The sequence below is a fragment of the Haliotis asinina genome, chromosome 11 (assembly GCF_037392515.1).
Source record: "Haliotis asinina isolate JCU_RB_2024 chromosome 11, JCU_Hal_asi_v2, whole genome shotgun sequence".
Taxonomy (NCBI): Eukaryota; Metazoa; Mollusca; class Gastropoda; order Lepetellida; family Haliotidae; genus Haliotis; species Haliotis asinina.
The window spans coordinates 41,531,121-41,545,936 of NC_090290.1; the positions used below are offsets into that span (position 1 = coordinate 41,531,121).

At 40.2% G+C, this 14,816-nt stretch overlaps 1 protein-coding gene across 1 annotated transcript in view; it reads left to right on the plus strand.

Annotated features, from left to right (window-relative positions):
* LOC137256077 (sodium- and chloride-dependent glycine transporter 1-like) overlaps positions 1 to 10,352 on the plus strand; it is a 31,283-nt gene extending 20,931 nt beyond the window's left edge. Inside the window, exons 5-14 of the mRNA XM_067793771.1 lie at positions 453 to 585; positions 763 to 897; positions 1,443 to 1,546; positions 1,920 to 2,044; positions 3,287 to 3,399; positions 4,046 to 4,174; positions 4,900 to 4,999; positions 7,102 to 7,202; positions 9,222 to 9,392; positions 9,877 to 10,352. Of these exons, the coding sequence (XP_067649872.1) occupies positions 453 to 585; positions 763 to 897; positions 1,443 to 1,546; positions 1,920 to 2,044; positions 3,287 to 3,399; positions 4,046 to 4,174; positions 4,900 to 4,999; positions 7,102 to 7,202; positions 9,222 to 9,392; positions 9,877 to 9,957 (1,192 nt within the window). The 3' untranslated portion in view covers positions 9,958 to 10,352. The remainder of the gene's footprint in view (positions 1 to 452; positions 586 to 762; positions 898 to 1,442; positions 1,547 to 1,919; positions 2,045 to 3,286; positions 3,400 to 4,045; positions 4,175 to 4,899; positions 5,000 to 7,101; positions 7,203 to 9,221; positions 9,393 to 9,876) is intronic.
* Positions 10,353 to 14,816: the final 4,464 nt, after the last annotated feature.

Genomic DNA, 14,816 nt, shown 5'->3' on the forward strand with positions numbered 1-14,816 from the left:
CATGTAGATGACGTATATTGGAAGTGCTGTGTTTCAGTAGTCCACAGTAGTGGTGGACTTTCTCAATGTATTCTTCTACCATGGTGGCTTTGTTGCTCTCAACATGGTTTACGCTACGTTGAACAACAAACAAAATACATTGTCTGAAACAATGGTTTCATAATGAAAAAATAAAATTTTAAATATTTTATTTAACTACACGATTCAGAGTGATAACACTCATAGCTGTACATAAACAGAACCCTTTCGAGGACCAATGTAAGTTGAGGTATCAGTCTGGAGCCTTAAGTCTTTTGTAAATTCATGTTCTAACATCGCTTCAAATACAGAATGTGTATGCTTTATTGAGAGTTCAAAACAGAAGTTAAGTTTCCTGCTGTCGTCAAATAAGGTCTTTTACCTGCTATTAGTATTTTGCATCAGCATTCGTAGAAATATTCTATTTTGGGCAGGTTAAAGGTCTTGCAAATTAGCGACGGTCTGGAACATCTGGGAAGTATGCGGTGGCCTCTGGTTGGCTGTCTTGCAATCACATACATCCTGGTGTTCTTATTTCTGTTTCGAGGGATCAAGGTTTCAGGAAAGGTAAATACAATCAAAGCAAAATGTTTCTTACTGAGGCATCGATGGTATCGCGACGCGTTTGTCGATTGCACACATTTTGATAACACATCCTTAGGCTTTCATGGTCTGTGGTTCGTCAGAGCATGCACGTACTCTTACTTTCTACTCCCGTTTTATTTCCTGTTTCTATGACAACAGGTGGTGTACGTCACAGTGGGCCTTCCGTACATCATCGTGACTGTGTTCCTCATCCGGGGCTGTCTACTTCCGGGTTCGGCTGACGGAATATATTTCTACATTAACCCACATTTTGAGAAGTTAATGGAACCAGAGGTGAGAAGGACTGGCTGTCCTTTCAACCAAATTCATATCCCATCTGCATTTTGCAGTTGTACTGCCTATCTTAAGTATATGAAAATGATATGAACATGTTATTTACGTTGAATTCACGTGTCTTATTTGATTGTCTTTGCGTATATGGGATAGCCGTACATTTAAAGTGTTCGCACGTGTCGCTGAAAACCCCTATTCGATTCCCAGCTTGAGAATAACGAGTGAAACTCATTTTTGGTGTTCACCGCCATGATTTGTTTGGGCTATTGCTAAAAACTCATTCGTCTTTGCGCATTGTATTGTTTGAGATAATATTCAGTATTGGTAAGTATTTTTTGTTTGTTTTGTTTTGTTTTTGTTTTGTTTTTTGTAGACTATTATCGGGTCAGCGAAAGTGGAATATTTTCATACTTCTTTAACAGCGTTTTATTATATAAGAGATAATTTCTTATGCTTGAATTTTTTTGGGGAATTTACATGAGTTCCTGTTTGTTCTGCACATACCAACTGCAATTGGTATGATTTAGTTCAAGTTCTATTTCCAGATTTGGGTCGAGGGTTGTAACTACGCCTTGCTCGCTTACGGAATTGCATTTGGGTGTCTTCCAACAATGGCAGGACACAACAAACTTGACAACAATTGCTTTAGGTACATTGTTTCTCTAACACTGAGTACATTAATTTACCTCCTGTGTTTAGCTATTGCAGATAATAAGGGTCCATGTATGGCTGACTGCGTACCCGAACTGTCCAGTCGTGTATGAGAGTGACCTTCTTGTCGGTTACCGTAGCAATCCGATATTAAGCGGATTAGGAAATCAGTGTCGAAGCACCGTAGAATACATCCATTTTATAATATCTCAGGAGACATGCTTAAATTTTAAGTAACAAGTAGTTGCCCAAAAACCTCTATGCTTTAGCCCAGAGGAGCAAGGTGTGGAGCGCGCTTTGTTGGCGTATTTCTTATCCTGTAAACAACATGTCATTGATACACAGTGCTTAATACAATGGTTACATTGCAGGGACGCTGTGACTTTGGTGGTCGCTACTGCATTAACATCTGTATATGGTGGGTTTGCATTCTTCGCAATCATGGGCCATGTTGCTCATGTGCGGGGCGTGACGGTAGATACGTTCCAATACTCAGGTACCTACTTCATTGTTCCCCAACTCCAGTTTTAGCAGTTTCTGTGTATTATCTTTAATATATACTAACTCGCAAATGTTTTTGGTCAGGTTGTTAAGTAGAAGACGTATATAAACGTGAACACTTACTTTTATGACTGAGTGAGTTAACATACAGCCTCACATAGGTAATATTTCCGCCCCTTCGTTACGGGAGCATATTTGATTATAAGTATTTATGTATATTGTATAAAACCCGTTGTCATAGGGCAGTAACACAACTAGGCTATCAGAATCCGAATTTAAAACTAATGGATGAAGTTAAAACTATTAGTACAATTTGAACAATACATAATATAGAAATAGGCTGTAGATTGCCAACAACTGTACGTAGATTACCATACTAGGGACTTACTTTTGTGAGATTTCATTTTCTCTTTTGCTGGTCAGCAAATATTGATCCACAACATCAGCGTATACACGTCATTCACATCTAAGAGAGGAAGAGGGCAATCGCATGTTTCCTGCGTGACAAGAAGTACCATCACATAGAAGCACTTAGTCTTACCTTGATGGTGTTGTGAAAGTTTCCACTGCTCTCTAAGACATTTTGGGAACGAAAATATCTTTAGATGGACACCAGTTACCAATATGCCAGTCGTAGCAGTTCATGATATTTGTGTTTCACAAACCAGTTGCACATGGGCAATGGACATGGCGATGTAACGCCAGCTCAACCGTCACACACATTCCATTTAATGTGAAACACTTGGTCGTTGTATATCAACAATGGTATGAGGAGACACAACTGATATGGAACAGTTTATTATAGATAGACATCTTCTTTATTGCAATGGATGTAACGAACAACTGATATTGTTATACATGTTACGAGGTACCATATACTCCAACTTGCTTAGAATTATCTGTCACTTGTGTGGGCTCATTAAAGCATGACATTCAATGCAAGTCAGCCGAGATTGTACAGAAACCCGGGCAAGTGATAAATTCATTTTGTATCACATAATGACACTCACAAAGATCAAATGAGACTTGAAGAAAGTAATGCCATGCAAGTGATACCTTTTCTTTCTACTAGCGGTATTCTGTTGTCTCGGGCTACTACCAGATAACATTAACCTTGCAGTTCTATATCTTGTGTTTTCACTGATACATCGCAGTAATGAAACGTGCAAGGCAGTTATGTATTTGGTGATATCAACCTTCACATTTTATGACTACAGTCCTGTTTTCATTTGTACAGGATACAACCTTGGTTTCATCGCATACCCGGAAACAGTGGCAGCACTTCCCTTCCCTCAGCTGTGGTCTGTCTTGACGTTCTTGATGTTGATAACACTTGGAATTGACTCGCTGGTTACGTATGGTTTCTAGTACGATCCCCACCTTACAACATCCTATCTCTATGAGATATGAGTAGACTCTATGAGTATTTTGGAGTATGAAGTAACACAAAATACTGACGTAGGGCTACATGTGTCGAAATGCAAATTTAAGGGCATTTAGTAAACGTTTTGCCAATACCTTAGTCCTTTATACTAAGCAGTCGTCTCTGTGCATGTCGATAAGACGATCTCACATTCCAAACCCGTTTACAGGGAGTACATTAAAATTGTTCATAACTGCACATGGTGCTCGTTGTGGCCATCCCTGTCCGACTGGTCGTCAAATGACCTGACGTCCAAAACCTGCATGTATACGCCAGAAACGCGCGAGTCACCAAACCTTTCAAGGCGGACAGTATTTTGCAAATGACCTTCGAAGTTGTCAACAACATTCAGATTTAACATTTATAGAAGCTTGAAAGACCCTAATTTTATGGTCGAAAATTCTTGACCGTCGGGCAGGTTAAAGGCCAGGAAAAGATGTTATGGGGAAACGTGTGAAAAGGATTGTTCCGTTTCTTTTTCCCACTTGTATATTTTGAGAATGCTGCCCATACATGACAAATATGTGTCAAACTCAAATGTGGTTCTTATAGTGGAATCCCGTTTCTATACAGTTACCATGCTACGAGATTGCCATAACAGCATTGGCAGATCAGTTTCCAAGCCTGTCTCGCCGGCGTTTGCTTGTCATCGTCATGGTACTAGTGCCATGTTTCTTCCTTGGTCTTTTGTACGTGACACAGGTGACTATCACGAACTGTCCAAAAATTATCTTGCGTCATTCCTGTCAGAAACATGGTTGTTTGAATAATTATTATTTAGTCAAACGTGTGTAATGCTTTCCCTTTCCACTGTTGGGCAATACACATGCACAAACAGCTTGGTTAAGCACCCCATGACATATCTCACGATTGAACGATCCCCGATTCTAACCCGATATCTGGGACGTGATTGGTCGTCAGGACTAACATAGGAATCCTCCTGTACAGAACCTGACCCAAATGGAAGCTGCTTTACACGAGGAATAGCGTAGACTGCCAAAAGATCAGGAGGCTGACAGGGAGCACGAGGAGGAGAGTGATGGCCAGCTTACACTCGGCATTGACCTCAATTGTGTTCACATTCACCAGTAAATTCATCATTTAAACATTCAAGGTCCATACGTGTACATACAGGTTTTTGTTTGAAAATCATTTTTTTCATAAAAGGAACACTAATCATCATAAAATCAACATAGATTTCAATCGAGCAAGTTGTTTTTTCCCATAGTCACCCCGAGACGCTTTACATACGTGTTGCATATCATTACAAAAATACAGGGATGCTTAAATAGGTTCTTTGTGTATACTTCACAATACAGTATATCTGTGCTGACAATGTTCGTAAAGCTTGATTTGCGATGCAGTATTTGTGCATAAAGCGTTTTAAGTACACTGGTCTTCCTGACGCTGAAACTGTTTTTTGACAGGGAGGAATATACATGCTTACACTGGTGGACTGGTATGCGTTCTTCCCATCAATAGCAGTGTTTGGAATGTTGGAATGTTTTGTAGTCAGCTGGATCTATGGTAAGCATTTAACAGTAGACCCCTGTAGGTCCTGGGGCAGAATAGGCCTTCAGCAACCCATGCTTGCCATAAAAGGCGACTATGCTTGTCGTAAGAGGCGACTAACGGGATCGGGTGGTCAGGCTCGCTGACTTGGTTGACACATGTCATCTGTTCCCAATTGAGCAGATCGATGTTCATGTTGTTGATCACTGGATTGTCTGGTCCAGACTCGATTATTTACAGACCGCCGCCATATAGCGGGAATATTGCTGAGTGCGAAGTAAAACTAAACTTGCTCACTCACTCTTTTAACAGTGACAACTCCAAACAAAATAAGCCACATTCTTCAGTGTGGCTAAGGAGCTATCAAATGTATATATCTAACTACCTTGGCCCGGTTGTTCAAAACTCGGTTATCTTTTAACTAGCCGTACATTTAACCGACCGTTAACTAATAACGGAGTGTATTAACTTTTAACAGGTTGTTAACGTCACGTTATATTAACACACCCAGGGACCGCCGCTAACCTTTTAGCAGTGGCTGGCTTTCATACCTAACGCTGCTTTCCTGATGCCAGTTCTGCAAAGAAAGGATTGGGTGTACCGTGGTCTAGACTTACATATTTGGAATTGTTCTGACGAGAGTTACATATGAATCTGTAACTATACACTTCATATGAAAACGTTGTACAAGTACAAGCTGCTTTCGTTTACATCTTTTCATTCTTTTGTAAAGGTTGATATATGGTTTACTACACCACGTGTGTCAATTTCCCCAGTAAATATTACTCAAACACTTTCAATGAAGAAAACACGTACATCCTATAACCACATACGACACGTGGCTAAATGTAGATAATCAAAAGATATCCGAACGATAATAATATGATACAAAGAGTGGTAGGATATGGCCATTGTGTGTACTATTATTCCACCAAATATGTACAGCAATGTTGACTTATGACATCACTACGGCTGATTCATTTCTTAGAAAAATGGTGGCTAACATGGGTTTTGTTAGGACCCCAGACTAAGGAAACTTACTCTCCCTCACACTCCTGTAAAGCCAGCGACCAGTTACCGCCCCGACCAGTTATCGCCAACACCTGGCTAGAGCGCTTGCATTGACAGCTTGACTTGCACTTACGCACACACTTGCCTCCTGTCAGTTGTAAACTGAACTAAATGGAGGTTCATCTGATTAATGAGTAAATGTTCATCTATAAATTAGACGCACTTTGATGTTTTTCGAGCCATCTTTCAGGAATATGTGTTTGTTAAGACGTTCAGATAATGACGATATTGCATATTATTCATGAGATTCCTCAACATTATGGTGGGATAATACGTCGATTTTATTCAGCACTGTTGGCCCGATGGCTTATAGAACAATTGCAGATTGATTTACTTATACGTGATCTTAGTAACATGTTAAGTTTCTATTGGCATGGAGTGCATATTTCAGATACAAAAAACTAATGGTTTTAATTTCGCAGCATCTATATTGTATGATTTGGCAATGTGTGGTGATACATTACAATTATTACAGACTGTTAAATAATTCATAAATGATAATGAGGGCATCTTAACGACTTGGCGATACAGCCATGACAATTAGAGTGAAAAGTGAGCGAGAGGTCGAGTGGGAACTCAAAGATTCATTACGATTGTAGCCGTCTAAGCGTAAAACGTGTGTCTAATATTTGTATCCTCTTTCCATTATGGCATATACTGGACACACTCCACTGACTTCCAGTCGAGTTCCGGATCCAGTTTAAACGTTCATGCCTGTCTCAATGGAACTGCACCTTCTTATATATCTAGTCTTCTAACTGTGTACAAGCCTTCCCAATATCTCTCTGTTCAATAGCCTGGAACAGTCTCCCGTCGAGCCACAGAGACTGTTGCGACCGTCATACCTTCAAATCCAACCTAAAAGCACACTTGGTCAAGATAGCCTTTGAACTATAGCTCTTTCCCTTAAACCTATGTCTACTGTCTGCGCTTTGTGCATGCTTATGCATGGCCATATGCGTGTTACAAATATGCTATGCTATTATTATTATTTAATCAGTTAAACGTAATTGACTGTGAGATTAGGCGTTTGGTGTTTATTTTAGGCACACAAAGAATGGAGAAGTTCATCAAACTGATGTCCGGAAAGACTGTTCCCAAGCTCTTGATCTTCAGCCTGAAGTTCATCAGCCCAGCACTCCTTCTGGTAGGTGATGGTGTCCTGCCTTTGTACACTGTGAGTGAGCTTAGGTTTACGTTGCACTTAAGTCTTTCATTCAGTTAACAGAAGCAGCACGATACAAATGAACCTTATATTGGCCATACCCACATGGGTTGTCACTCCAGATCTGAACAGGTTATCATGCGACGATGTCGTATTCACCACACAAGATATGGCCAATTATTTATTGAAGTTGAAGATCCTCCGTTCTGCCTCCCTTGTGATGAGAGAATCACGGTCAAGCATGTCTTGCTTGACTGTGTTGAATACTCCATCACAAGGGACACGTACATTATATCACGAACTATGAAGAATCGTTTTATTAACATTAGTTCTCATCTATTAATTTCATTTTTAAAAGAATAAATATTGTCAAATGATTATGTGTAGATACTCTTTTATACTTCGTAGTTTAGATTGTTAGTGGTTGTAGCCTCAAAGGGGCTTGAAGTATTGTAAAATTATTGTCCTCCTGCGAACGAGCGTAAGTCCCAAAGCATTTAAAGTAAATTTATACTTGCCACTTTTTAATCGTAGAATATGTGTGCTTTCTATTTACGGCTAAATTTGTCTTCTATCACCAAAGGCTGGAGGGATGGTGCAAATCCAGCTAGGGTCTATGCGGGTAGCCAAGGTAATGTAAGTCCCCATGGTCCCCAGTATAGTGATCTACCTTCAGTTGATGGAGATTTACAGTCCGTGGTTTTATCTTCTTTAATTACAATGTTTTAGCTTTCTATGCTAGTTTTATGTTCATGTATGTGATAGTTTAGCGGTTTTGCTGTCCTTCGTTGACAGGTTTTTATGTTGTCTATTGATGTAATATTGATATAAATTAAATTGTTCTCATCACGATATGGCTGCAATATTGTCGATGTGGCGCTAAATATTACCTCACTTACTCTCTATTGTAACACTTTTTAAAATGCTCAAGTTGTGTAGTTTGTCCATTTCCGCACACTGGTGAGAGTAGCACATTGATGTTGGTGTATGAGGTACAGTGGTGTAACAAGTCCTTGTTGGTATAGTGAGTCTAGTTTTACGCCACACTCAGCAATATTCCAGCTATATGGCGGCAATCATTATAAATAATAGACTCTGGGCCAGCCATTCCAGTGATCAACATCATGAGCATCTATCTGCACAAATGGAAACCGATGACATGTGTCAACCAAGTCAGCTAGCCTGACCTCTCACGACAAGCGGAGTCGTCTTTCACAGCCAGCATGGAAAGCCAGTTGGTATATAGTAGACACTAGAGAACAGCGTTTGTTCGGTACCACACGGTAGTGTGATGCAATTGATGAAACCAATGCGTATATGCAGGTATAGTGGCCAGTAGTATCAGAATGTCACATAATTGGCAGGCAATAGTTTCATTGTTACCATATTTCCCACACTCAATTAGAAATGCTTACCAGCCGAAAACAAAAACATACATACACAATATTGCGTATACATGGTTCAATTCAGAATGTGTTCAAACAGGTCAAGAAATTCAAGCCCCTGCATCAAAGAACACGTTGAAACGTCCCTGAGGACCACAGTGGTGTAGTGGTTAGCACGCTGGCCTCTCACGCCAAAGGCCCAGGTTCGAAATCCCGGTGGAGACCTGGGTCTCATATTGTGTAGCTTCCCTGGGCAAGGCACTTCATCCACATTGCACTCAGTCCCCCCAGCTGTTAAAATGGATACCCGGGAAGTGGATCTACAGATCTATACGGTCAAGCTTAGCGCTTAGAAGCTGCTTTGAAAGTACTATTCCGTCAGGGTAATAACGTAATATCAGAGAGCAGCATCGTGTTGGATTCTAGGAGCAAAACCTAGCATCATTATCATGTTTATTTGTACGTTTTTCCTCATCCTATTTTCCTCCCTTTGGATCATCAGACTCCTTTTGCCTGAGGACATTCTGTCTATACATATATGTATCTGAATAGAAACTTCAGTCATCCAGTACTCCAATACAATTGTTCCTTTATCCGGGATTCATCCATCTTACAGATCATCTTCTGCTACTCCCTGTACTCCTACCGTCCGCCTAAATATGGGGACTACATCTATCCCTCTTGGGCCACGGGATTTGGATGGATGATATCCATTGGTTCACTCCTACCATTGCCTGTTGTATTTATCTGGACGGTGTACAAAACAGATGGAAATTCAATCAGAGAGGTAACATTATTCAGCGCTTAGCGTTCTCAGAAACGTTGTTTATGACAGTGATTCTTTTTGACTTCAGAACAAGTTTCAACTATTATTTATTTATTTATTTATTTATTTATTTATTTATTTATTCAGGAGGCTTGGTCTATATCTCTTGGCACTCGCACAGCCACACACAGCCCCCCCCCCCCCCCCCCCCCCCCCCCACACACACACACACACACACACACACACACACACACACACACCTTCCTTGAATCCCGGTTAAGAAGATGCCATTAGAGGGGAAACCACTGCAGAGAAAAGACAATTAATCAATTAATGACAGTTATCTATTCAAGGTTTGATACGTTGAAGTGATAGCATAATATGGACAGTTCTTCTTAAAGTGTGTGTCCTCATTTTTGGTCGGGTGCACAATGCTGTCATGCATTTCGCAGTTGTGCTAAATGATGTGGCCGAGTGGAATAATTTTCTTTTCTTTTGTTTGTAGAAATTGAAAAAGTCACTGGAACCTGACATGCAATGGAGACTATCATTGCCGAATGAGAACACCATGGAATTAATGCTTTAGCTCCTCCGCGTCATATACTCATTTTGAACAAACATTTTTGACGGTTTCGTGTTTTTGTGCACTTGGATAAAAAAATGGAGTTACGAAGCTGCCATAATCTGAAACGGTTCCCAAACACAATATTCTCGTGTAAACAGCACCATGGCCAAGTTGCCTTGTTTCACAAAACGTCTTTGACATATATCAATTTCATCTGCCTCACAAATGATGAAGTCAAGTTGTTTGGTTGTTCAAAACAGAGCTGAAAACGAACAACATACACTATACATATCTGTGTACGAAAGCCTAACGGTGCCACTTGTTTAGCTTAAGTCGTTCTATTAAACCGAAACCTTTCGTAAGTGTAATTAGTTCTATATTTTATCGAAATTCCAGGGGATGTGTTTTTCAGTCAGTTGTCACCACATTATCTGCGAACGAAACATTTTCGAAAGACTTTTGGAGTTTTTGCGAAGATTGTGAATGTTTGGTTTTCTCCTTGTGTAATTTAACGTTCAAATATTCCAGTTCTGGAACGATTACGATATTACGTGCCCTTCACAATAAGCGTAAGGGGATACGATTCTTCTTCTACCTAGTTCCCGACACTGAAATGAGGACGTCCTGTGCCAGAGAGATCTTTAAAGCAGAAAGAGATGCAGTGAATTAAGTAGACCCAGCTGACCTTTTGCTACCAATTATTTGAGAATAGTTCATGAATGCTTGTAGTTGCCTTTTGGAAATATCGTGTAGTACATGAAAATGTCATTTACAATGTTAACACAAGAGAAACTGTTATTTCCCCCTCACTCACCGGAACTGCTTATAACTGGCGCTGGTTGATGCACTGGGGTAACTGCTTTTCTTTCAATAACTTCTTTGAAGGCAACCGTGTGCCCGAAACATCACGTGAACAAACAATGCATAAGTATGCTCTTCACAAAAAATAATACAAAACAAAAAATCAAAACAAAACGCATTGATGTTTTTTTTTCAGATTAATGTATCTGCGGCAAAAACATTACAGACATACTGTTTCTTAACAAAAGGGTCAACTTTGTTGGAATGATCCAGCATCAGCGCCAAACCACGGTAATTTGAAGCTTTCCTTTTGCTTTAGAAACGTGTGAAGGAATATTATCGTCGCCCAAAACCGCGCAAGGCATAATACTCTTGGAAGTGAGTGGTAATGTGGTATCAACCATTATTAAAAGGCAAACGGTCGAGGTTAATTTGGCCATTCGGCTCTGCTTGGAAACAAGCAAACAATCATGACACGACTGAATTACACCAATTGAAACATCGGCATAGGCCGTTTCAAAGCTGGTGAGTCGCAGTCTGCTGTTGACCAACATTTCAACGTTCATCATTGCACAATACCTTGCCTTTGGAATCGGTCCTTGCAGATAAATGCCACCCGAGCGACCGTTTAAGAGTTATAACCGAAGCCCAAGACCGTTCCATCCTGGCTGCTCACTGCAAATCTTAGGAGAGAGCACAGGGCATTGATGGTTTGAGAAGAATATAAAAAATAATCAAATTGTCAGGAATGGACTGCCTGAAGTGGGAACTCGACCCATATAGCCAATAGTCGTCATGAGAGACTTCCATCGACTAAATCACTTGCAGTGGTGTGGTAAAGGTCGCAAAATGAAGCCTTAGCAAGTGGAGTCTGTTTCAGTGATGAATCGCGATTTCTACCTCACCGGCAAGACAGCAGAGAAATGTATCTATTGTCCGTAATTGCACTCGACAGGTTCAAAGACTCAGGGGAAATAGTGACATGATGTGGGTTTCATATCCAATCCAGCACACAACCATATGATTTAGTGGTGGATTAAGGGAATTGGCAGTTAATCGGTGCATCAGCAAAGGCCTTGCACGTTACTTTCTTTTTATTACGGACCGGCAAAGCAGATCTTAGAAGGTGCGATGTAGAACAAGCCTTCAGCAACTATCCTTGCCCAAAAAGGCAACTATGCTTGTCGTAAGAGGCGACTAACGGGATCGGGTCGTCAGGCTCCCTGACTTGGTTGCGCAGATCGATGCTCCTGGTTTTGGTTGTTGCTGAGCAGGGCGAAAAACTCAACTCACTCACTCCGACAGAGTTAGAATGACTTGTTCCAGCATGACGACACTGTTTCACATACAGCTAGCGTCACCCTACGAGTTGCCAATTTTATCATCTTGCCATGACCTTCCCGATCATTAGATCTAATCTTGAAAGAACATCCACTGGATGCACATGATTGACGAATACGTCAACGTCACAACACGCCTCAGACATTTCCACAGCTGGCAGAGAGAGTTGGGATGAATTCTGCGAGAGCGACTTTGTGCCCAGACAATGCCGAGCAATAATTGCTGCCAATGTGGACTCAAGTTATCAGAAACATACCAATGAAGGTTGCTGTTGCTACATATTTCCCTGTAGACGCGTGAATGTCACCTTTTGAGCATCGAAATCACATGCAATACTGGCCCTGTCAACAAATAAGACAACCAAAATGCTTCAAGCATATATGCGCTAAGTTTGTGGATATGAAAGACAAATTCGATATTCAACTGACAAAATTCGACTGTCGTTAAGTAGCCATTTTATGAGTGCTTCTGCTATACCCTGACTCGTTGCTGTTTGCAATTCTAAAGTAATTGGAAATAGTAAAACTTAACTGTATATTTTCTGTTCTCCAGTTTCTGGAATCACGAGATGATAGTTACATTCTATTTTACTATCTACGTGAAGTGTTGTATTTATTATATGCGTTCAATGTTTGGAAACATAATTTTAAATTATATCAATCCGTGAAAATACTATTAATTGATATGTAATGTCTCCCAACTGTAACCTCACTTCTTTCTTCAAGCACACTGATAAGACACAGTTTAGTATTATTAACAAGTAATAACCGAGAGAACACTGAACCTGTATCCCCTGCCATGTTTTAATTTTCATTGTACGAATACGACACCTTTGGTGTCAGCGTTACTGTCAAAACCCGCGTTACTGTAAACGTGAAGTGAAGCATGAACTCAACAACGAGGGAAAGTCGCTATTTCAGTATTGGTGTCCTGCATGACATGATGAATAGCAGTTATGAGATTTTAGAATAGTGGTTGATCATCCAATGCCGAACTTGCTGAAGAAATGCACTTGCTTTAGTGCTTATGTTTATTTTCCCATTCCATAATCTTTAAGGCAAAATGTGTGTTATATACACAACGTTCCTGGGCTTGAATCATCTGATGAAGGGACAAGGAATAGCCCAGAAAGGTGTATACAATATAGAACACATCCATAACGTATACTTATACCTGAATTCCAACTTCTACATGCACCCGTGAATTGCCATAAAAGGCGACTGTGCTTGTCGTAAGAGGCGACTAACGGGATCGGGTGGTCAGGCTTGCTGACGTGGTTGACACATGTCATCGATTCCAAATTGCGCGTATCGATGCTCATGCTGTTGATGAGTTGTTGATGTGTTGATCATTGGATTGTCTGGTCCAGACTCGATTATTCACAGACCGCCATACAGCTGGAATATTGCTGAGTGCGGCGTAAAACTCCACTCAACTCAAACTCAACTTCTACATGCCTCTCATGAAACTCATTCATTATCTTCTGTGACAAATCAGGTGAGCATCGAAATCACATGCAATACTGGCCCTGTCAACAAAAACCTGTAAATAGCAAAAGCCTCCATTTTAGCCTCTGATTGGTATATCTACCACGTTTTGCAGAAAAATAAAGAACGGATTTTGAGTTCTGCTCCGGAAATGAAGTCCATCGCTCCATTTTTTAGAAACAGTACTAGTCCGAAACGTTTCCACTGAAACCGAGAAAATAATATAACACAAAAGCCTGTAGGTACCAAAAGACACCATCTTAGGTTCTGACTCATGTATGTAACACGTTTTGCAGAAAAAAAGAAAAATTTCTGCTCCGGAAACGAAGCCGATACCTCCATTTTGAAACGAAGTCCGAAACATTTCCATGCAAACGGAGAAAATAATAAATCACAAAAACCTGTAAAGAGCAAAAGGCACGACTTTGGGATCTGCCACACATATCTACCAAGTTTTGCTAATAGATATTACAAAATGTTTTAGATGTGCTCCAGAAACGAAACACACCTCTCACTTTTCCATGCAAACCGAAAAAAATGATATATCACAAAACCCTGTACATAGCAAAAGGCACCACTTTAGGTTCTGATTGATATATCTCCCAAGTTTTGCAGGATAATATTGAACGGATTTTGAGCTCTGCTCCGGAAACGAAGCCCACCCCACCATTAGACTAACACCAAAATGTTCCATGGAAAATTGAATAAAAAATAATAGAAATGCCAAAACTCTGTAAATAGCAAAAGACTCAACTATAGGTTGAGATTATTGTGTCTATCAAGTTTGGTCTAAAAATGTTGAACGGTTTCTGAGTTATGCTGCGGCAACAAAATGATTACGGACGGACGGACAGACAGACGAGGCGTCGACTATATCCCCCTGCATTGCATTGTTTCAGTGATTTAAGGAAAAGGCAACGTTTACACAAATACGCCAAACAATAATTACATAATTACACAACGAACGAAGTTTTGATGTGATGTTTCAAATGTTGTTACCGTTTAGGTAACAGTAATAAACGGTTGTGAGTCACCTTTGAACCACCTAAACAGAACACAGACAAGTCTGAAAATATTGAATATTGAACAATGTATTCAATAAACAAGGAGGTCACAATGAATGGCAGTTCAGATTGAGTATACAGTATTGTGGACCATTAACTAAATGTCTATCTTCAAAGTGGTATGTGTCAGAAAACACCGCATATATACCCATTATACAGTTCCACAGAATTCTGGATAAAGCTATGT